This window comes from Gobio gobio (genome assembly GCF_949357685.1).
Source record: "Gobio gobio genome assembly, chromosome: 2".
NCBI classification, from domain to species: Eukaryota; Metazoa; Chordata; class Actinopteri; order Cypriniformes; family Gobionidae; genus Gobio; species Gobio gobio.
Window position 1 is genome coordinate 63,497,269 of NC_137098.1, and position 8,330 is coordinate 63,505,598.

Below are 8,330 nucleotides of genomic sequence, written 5' to 3' on the forward strand. Positions count from 1 at the left end.
GGTTTGGAAGGTCAGTTGCAAGCCCATCAAGGTGGGCTGCAGGGGCTTTGCAGGGAAGTCATTACATCGGACATTCAGTCTCCCTGGCATCAGAAGGATGCAAGAAAGGAGAGCCAGCAAAACCAAAATCGAAGCTGCAGAAAAAAGCATTGAGGTGGCTGTGTATTAAAAAGGATGAGCCATGGTGTAGCGTTCCACTTCGACACAAGCCGGAGACTGATCATTGCCAGCTGGGTCACCCGGGTGAGGGTGTCTGATGATCTAAGAACCGACACACCCCATGGTTTCATCACTGATGATGTGTACAAGGAGCACCAGTTGGTGTTTCAAGAAACAAAAAATAGTCATTCATTCAGCTCCTTCTGCTTAAAGATCAGGATACCTTTGAGAATTTTTTTTAGTTATTGGTAAAGTTATCATTCTTGGTGTGAAGGGGCCTTTTAGAGTGTGACACTGAAACGTGGGCTTTTTATATGCTCTCATATCTGTGTGTGTGTGTATATCAGGTTTATGGCCGTATCTTCAAGGTGGTCGAGCCGAAGAGGGCCAGGCTGCATGGAGCAATGACTCAGCTGTCTGAGAAACAGGCCTCACTGGCGGAGGCCCAGGGCAAACTCAGAGAGGTCAGTGTGTGTTGGTCTGTCCTGCACTGTGTTTGTGCAAGCGTGTGGGCGTGACTCTGTTAATGCTATTTGAGTGATATATGTTTGTGTGTACGTCTATAGGTTGGAGAGAAACTAGATCAGTTGAAGGGCCAATATGATGAAAAGCTGGTCCAGAAAGATGAGCTGCGGAGGAAATCCGAGGACATGGAGCTCAAACTGGACCGGGCCGGCAAGCTGGTGTCTGGACTGGCTGGAGAGAGAGTTCGCTGGGAGGAGACAGTAGTTGTATGCACAAACAAACACACACACACACACAGCCACACTAATGTTTTATATGTGGATGTGAAAATGCAGCCAGCGGTCTCCGATATGATTTATTGTGTGTGTGTGTGTGTGTGTGTGTGTGTGTGTGATTGCTCAGGGTCTGGAGAAGAACATGTCCTGTCTGGTGGGAGACTGCCTGCTGGCTGCTGCCTTCCTGTCTTACATGGGCCCTTTCCTGTCCAACTACAGAGATGAACTGGTCACAAATATCTGGATGAAACAGGTATCTATCTATCTATCTATCTATCTATCTATCTATCTATCTATCTATCTATCTATCTATCTATCTATCTATCTATCTATCTATCTATCTATCTGTCTGTCTGTCTGTCTGTCTGTCTGTCTGTCTGTCTGTCTGTCTGTCTGTCTGTCTGTCTGTCTGTCTGTCTGTCTGTCTCTGTCTGTCTGTCTGTCTGTCTGTCTGTCTGTCTGTCTGTCTGTCTATCTATCTATCTATCTATCTATCTATCTATCTATCTATCTATCTATCTATCTATCTATCTATCTATCTATCTATCTATCTATCTATCTATCTATGTCTGTCTGTCTGTCTGTCTGTCTGTCTGTCTGTCTGTCTGTCTGTCTGTCTGTCTATCTATCTATCTCTGTCTGTCTGTCTGTCTGTCTGTCTGTCTGTCTGTCTGTCTGTCTGTCTGTCTGTCTGTCTGTCTATCTATCTATCTATGTCTGTCTGTCTGTCTGTCTATCTATCTATCTATCTATGTCTGTCTGTCTGTCTGTCTATCTATCTATCTATCTATGTCTGTCTGTCTGTCTGTCATTCTTTAAATCTGCCATTCTCTCTGTCGTTCTATATATCTTTCGTTTGGTCATTCTGTCTTTCTGGCTGTCCTTGTTTTTTCTATCGTTCTATCTATTGTTTCATCTGTCATTCTGTCTGTCTGTTTTGCCTTAGCTCGTCTTTAGTATAAACATGATGCTAATAGCTTTTATTGATACACGTGTCAAGCAACATCACATGCATCTAGAGCACTACTGTCATTTTGCAGTGGATACTGGTTCAGTATTGCATAGTATTGCACACTTTACAGATAATATTATGACATTATGCATGTGACAGCTCTAACAACTATAACTTTCCTCTCATTCAAATGTCCTTGCCCGAATCCTTCGCTACCCTTTTCATCTCTAGGTGAGAGAATTGGAGGTGCCGTGTTCTCCGGGGTTCAGTTTTGCGGTGTTTCTGTCTAAACCCACTGCAGTGCGCGAATGGAATATCCAAGGCCTCCCGTCTGATGCCTTCTCCACCGAGAACGGAGTCATCGTCACCCGTGGCAACCGGTCAGGCCCAGAGAGCCAATCCCTTAACGCTAATTAGAATAATGATGATATCTCATGAATAATGGGTGGTAATGAATAGTGATTGGAGAATAATTAGCTAAAGATGATAGTAGACTCAGTTTTCTGTGATTGTTCATTTATAGCTCATGCTAATTCCCTCCCTCACACATACACGCACACACACGCACACACACACACACACACACACACACACACACACACACACACACACACACACACACACACACACACACACACACACACACACACACACACACACACACACACACACCAAACAGATTAATGGCATTTTGAGATTATGGATTGTTATGAAATAGCCTATTTATGGATAATGTGACATGCATTTATAGTGAGCACTAATATTTCTCTCTCTCTGTCCTTCCCTACAGATGGCCACTAATGGTGGACCCTCAAGGACAAGCGCTTAAGTGGATTAAGAACATGGAGTCCAAACGAGTGAATATTTCTCTCGCACACACACACACTCACACTTTCCTATATATATATTCAGTTCATCATAGCAGACTACATTATTTTGCAGTAAATGTCTTGGTAAAAAATACAGACATCAGAGCAGAACAGAAGCACTGGAAACGAGCCTGCCATGATAATTAGACAGCATTAGATCTAATTCTCCATGGAGAAAAACGTAACCCACATTCAGAGCCAACATTACCTTTCCAGAGTCACGATGCCTCATCACATGACTCACCGTCTAACCCTCAGACGAGCCATTTTTCAGAGCCCTTAATTAGAATACAAGAACTCCAAACTCAATCCTCTTGTGAGTTGGAGACTGCCTCCCCTGTGAGGCCGCGTCTCCTCACCTGTTCTCCTTCAGCACAATGCACCTTCCATTTATCACTCCCTCTGAACACAGACGCACAATAATACACTCGCTTTCTGTGTCTCTGGGACAGAGATGGTTTTGTTTGCTGTGCATGGTTGGTTGGTTGGTTGGTTGGTTGGTTGGTTGGTTGGTTGGTTGGTTGGTTGGTTGGTTGGTTGGTAGGTGGGTGGATGGATGGATAGGCTGTCAGGTGTGTTCAGAAAAATATATAAGAGGACATGCATTTTTGTACAGTCTCTCATCTCTCAGGATAATTTGCTGTTCGGCTTCAGTCTCTGTTCCTCCTCTGTCTCTTTGTCTGTGACCTTTTCCTCCTCTTTGCAGGTCTTTTCTCGTCTGTAGTGGTGAGTGTCTGGAGCAGCGAGTGCCATTCACACGCTACAGTTAAACGCTGACATTTAAGAACAATAACAAAATGACAGAGCTGAAGCTTTTCTGCCTCCTCCAGCTCTTCTCTGTCGCTTACACGTCCCATTTTCTTTCTTCATTGTCCATTTATCACTTTCGAATCATATTTATCCTCTCTGCTACCTTTACTTTCTTTTCTCCTTAGTTGATGTCATTATCTCGTCCTCTGTGTGTCCTTCATGTTCTCTTCTAGTCCTCATGTTCTCTCTCTCTTTGCCAGGGGTTGAAGGTAATAGACCTGCAGATGCCGGATTTTTTGCGGATCCTGGAGAATGCGGTGCAGTTCGGTTCCCCGGTTCTCTTACAGAACGTCCAAGAGGAACTAGATCCTTCACTGGCCCCCATCCTAAACAAGTCCTTCACGCGAGTCGGTCAGTTCCCAACTGACCCACATACACACACACACAACTCAACATTGACTGATAAAAGTGCTTGACAATAAGGATGTCAGGAGGCTGGTCTGTCAAGAGCCCAGAGTGCATTTTTAGATTATTATAGTGGTTTAAATTACAGGTATAATTCTAAATATTTTAAGGTTATTTAACTTTAAAAACGTATACATTTGTTGTAAATCATAATGAAATAATGATTAAGTTAAATAAAATAAAATCATAAAAACTAAATCTATGGTCTGGTTTCACAAACAGGGTTTATATTAAGCCAGGATTAGGCCTTAGTTCAGTTAGGACATTTAAGTAGCTTTTATAAATGTGCCTTCGAAAAAAAACATTACTGGTGTGCATCTTGAGACAGAACAATGGCACTGACGTATTGTAAAGGGGGGGGGGGGGGGGGGGGTCTATTTACACTGTTAATTCACTGTTGGATTCTCATGCTTAACATGGGCAGATTTTAAACAAATTTGTTTGACGTATGACAGAGTATTTCTGTGCCAAATACACTCCTTCTGGACTTCGGAAAGTTTTTTTTGAGTATGGCCCTGTATGATGTCATACAGGGTGGTAGGGATGCACCGATACCAGTATCTATATCGGGCCTGATACCAAGCACATGTACTTGTATTGGTACTCATGTACTTGTATTTGTGCTCATATACTTGTATTTGTATTTGTACTATAAAAATACCCCGATACCAAAGACTGATACGTCACGTGACATAACTGACAGAATTTTCCGTGCAAAGAGACACCGGCGGCAGCAGCAGACACAATGTCAGCCTCAGGGGTGTGGAAGTACTTCAAAATGAATGACAACAACCCACACATTGTGAACTGCATGCTTTTTTTTTATTATGACAATGGTAATTATGCCCTTTGAAGGTTATTGGACACTGAAATTTGTGCTTTACGTTTGTGATAGGAATAAATAAAATATCTCATAAAAATAATACTTTTTTCATTCAAGTAATAATACAGAAACTGTCCTACATTCATTAGTCTCACTGTGTTGTGCTTGGAAAACTGCCACATCACAAAAAAAAAAGAGAAACAAAAAAAATTTAATACATGTATAGGTATCTGTATCGGCGAGTACCAAAAGCAAAATATCGGTACTCGTACTCAGTCCTTTAAAAATGGCATTGGTGCATCCCTACAGGGCGGAATTCGTTGTATGGACACTTCTCCAGGATGAGCGTGTGCGCACATCCACCAGAGCGAGAGCAAAAGCGTCGCTGGGCTTACAGAAGCCGCCGGCAGCACTGTCGTTCTGTTTTTAGACCACCAAATCAACAAAAGAAGTCACTAAAGAAGTGTGTTTTGGGTTGTGAGAGAAAGATAATCTTGTTCAGCTTCCCAAATAACCCAGCCTTAAGGAAACAGTGGATGCAGTTTGTTTTTCCGGAGCAGCAACGGAGTTCAGCAAGTGTGTTTGTCTGTTCCCGGTCATGAGTTGAAACCGCAGGCGGTGACGTGAAACTGCATCAAATGTCTGTGTTTTGTTGGCAGTCGGCGCGTAAGTGCATATGATGTCAACAACATGAACGTATAAAATCGAAAGTTAACTAGGGATAATGCCATGATGTATATTGTATGTGTGTGTGTGTCAGTGTGTGTGTGTTTTTGCTTGTGACTCTTTCACTCCGCCCCCTGCATGCCTGCACGAGTTTGGCTGTTTTTGGAAAGAATCAGTAAAGCGTATGTCTTTTACAAATATGATAACACTAAAGACTCTTCTGAGATATGAAGGATGCAATACTACTCTATAGGTACTCAAGATTAACATGAGATTGGCAGAAACGGTGTGTGTTATGTCCCCTTTAAGATATGCTTTCAGTTAAAACAGCTCAAACATGCATTTTTGTCTGGGACTAGCTTAAGCCTTGTCTGTGAAACCGGGGATATATTTTGTTACTGACACTTTATTTTAAAATATTTAGCTAAAAATAGCAAACAGAAAAATAAAATGTCTTCCAGTGAAATTATCACCTGGGCAATTAAAAGTTGTCACAGTGATTAAAGATCCAGTGTATTTAGGTTCAAATCCGACAAGGAAATATTACATATCTCTTGTGTGTGTGTTCTGCAGGTGGGCGTTTCTTGTTAAAACTGGGAGATAAAGAGGTGGAATACAGTCCTGAATTCCGTTTCTACATGACCACCAAACTGTCCAATCCACATTACACCCCTGAGATCTCTTCCAAAACCACCATTGTCAACTTTGCTGTTAAAGAACAGGTCAGTGTTTGTGTCATTGGACTTGTTCCCATGACAGAGGTCTTTGAGGATGAAGTATAACTCTGTGTGCATCAGGGTCTGGAGGCCCAGCTGCTGGGGATCGTTGTGAGGAAGGAGCGTCCTGAGCTGGAGGAACAAAAGGACTCTCTGGTGATCAACATCGCCTCTGGCAAGAGGAAACTGCAGGAGCTTGAGGACGAGATCCTGCGGTGGGCGACACACACTTACATGTGTCACGGCACTGCATTAACACCTTTTTATGAGTGCCACTAACACATCTGCAACTCTTATAATCAGTGTGTTTATACTGGCAAATCTCACATTTTGCACTCATCCGTTTCCTTTGTGTGTGTACAGGTTGCTGAACGAGGCGACCGGCTCCCTGCTGGATGACGTTCAGCTGGTGAACACCCTTCAGACCTCCAAAGTCACGGCCACAGAGGTCGCAGAACAACTAGAGATCAGCGAACTGACCGAGAGCCAAATCGATACTGCCAGAGAGGTGAGAGAGAGAGAGGGATGAGGGGGAGGTCAAGGAGAGAGAGATGGTGTGAGGGAGGGTGCTGAAAGGGTTGCCAGATTGGATTAAAGATTGCAGTTCTGAATAAGGCAGACAGATAAAAAGACTGCTGAGATGAGGATGTTGATAGCAGGAGAGGCAGATAAAGCTATAGACACCCATCTGTGTGTGTGTGTGTGTGTGTGTGTGTTCAGGCCTACCGCGCCTGTGCTCAGAGGGCGTCCATTCTGTTCTTTGTACTGAATGATCTGGGCTGTATAGATCCCATGTATCAGTTTTCTCTGGACGCCTACATCAACCTGTTCACCCTGAGTATAGAGAGCAGCCCCCGCAGCCACAAACTGGAGGAGAGGATAAACAACCTCAACAGACACCACACTTATGCCGTCTACAGGTCTGAAACACGAACTCTCACACACTTACACACATGCATATCTTTACAGAGGTGTGAAAGAGAAATACTTTGATACTGCAGTTTTTTGGAACACTTCCACTTGCACTTCTATGCCCCAGAGGTTCATTTTTATTCAATCTTACAGATGCCTTCAGCATGTATTGATACAGTTAAAACTCTAATATTATTTTTAAATGACTGTATTTTAATATATTTTAAAATATAATTTATTCATTTAATGGCAATTACTCCAGTCTTCAGTGTCACATGATCCTTCAGAAATCATTCTAATATGATGATTTGCTGCTTAAGAAATATTATTAATATCAAAATTGAAAACTGCTTAATATTTTGGAGAAAACCATCACACTATTAGGAATAGAAAGCTCAAATGAACTGTATTTTTAAATGTATTTTTTGTAGCAATGTAAGAGTCAATTGAACGGATCATTGCTAAATAAAAGTATTGATTTCTTAAAACCCCAAACTTTTAAACAGTAGTGCATGTTTATAGCATTTATATCATAATTATGCATTCTAATTAAACACAATTAAATAGACAAAATTACAGCTTGAAAAACAATATTTTTTCCTTTTTTTTTTTTTTGATGTATCGCGTAAAACAAGTACACACATTTTTAGGCATAAAACTGTTGGAAATACAGTCAAACCAAAATGTATTCAGACACCTTCAACATTTTCTCACATTATCACAGTTTATTCGCTATAGTTAGAAAATGGTAACAAAATATGACAAGAACTCACTGTGTCAGAACATATTCATCTTGATAATGTCAGATCACTTTGATAGAAAGGTATATAGTGGATTACAATCAACCAATCAGCTGTCAGCTATTAAACTTAAGTACACCATTAGATAATACCAATTTAGGTCAACCAATTACCAAGCAATGCTTATTTTAGTTCAGTCTGTGGTGTAAAAGGTCACATTAGCAATTAAAGGAAAAGCCCGTAAGCAAAACATGGTCAGGTCAAAGTGTCTGAATAATTTTGGTCCCAAATTTGTATCAATTTTACTGGTAGTCCACTGTATGAAGAATCTTTGGGTATAATATGTCACTGTTGACTTTATTTTGCTATCCTCACTTACATAAATGAACTATAGTGTCCTGCAACAACTACTAAAAAATTATATCTGGTGTCTGAATAATTTTTGGTTTGACTGTACATAAATGTAAATGGCAGCTATGATGTTTAATTCTCAAACAATTGTCTTTCTTTTAAGATGCAGTCTGAATGATTTGTTTAT

At 41.3% G+C, this 8,330-nt stretch overlaps 1 protein-coding gene across 1 annotated transcript in view; it reads left to right on the plus strand.

Moving 5' to 3' along the window:
• The window catches only part of dnah2 (dynein, axonemal, heavy chain 2), a 198,846-nt gene that overhangs the window by 166,837 nt on the left and 23,679 nt on the right, over positions 1–8,330 (plus strand). The window contains exons 61-70 of the mRNA XM_079809147.1: positions 507–623; positions 726–890; positions 1,027–1,152; positions 2,083–2,231; positions 2,642–2,708; positions 3,731–3,881; positions 5,998–6,146; positions 6,222–6,355; positions 6,504–6,648; positions 6,861–7,060. Of these exons, the coding sequence (XP_079665273.1) occupies positions 507–623; positions 726–890; positions 1,027–1,152; positions 2,083–2,231; positions 2,642–2,708; positions 3,731–3,881; positions 5,998–6,146; positions 6,222–6,355; positions 6,504–6,648; positions 6,861–7,060 (1,403 nt within the window). The remainder of the gene's footprint in view (positions 1–506; positions 624–725; positions 891–1,026; positions 1,153–2,082; positions 2,232–2,641; positions 2,709–3,730; positions 3,882–5,997; positions 6,147–6,221; positions 6,356–6,503; positions 6,649–6,860; positions 7,061–8,330) is intronic.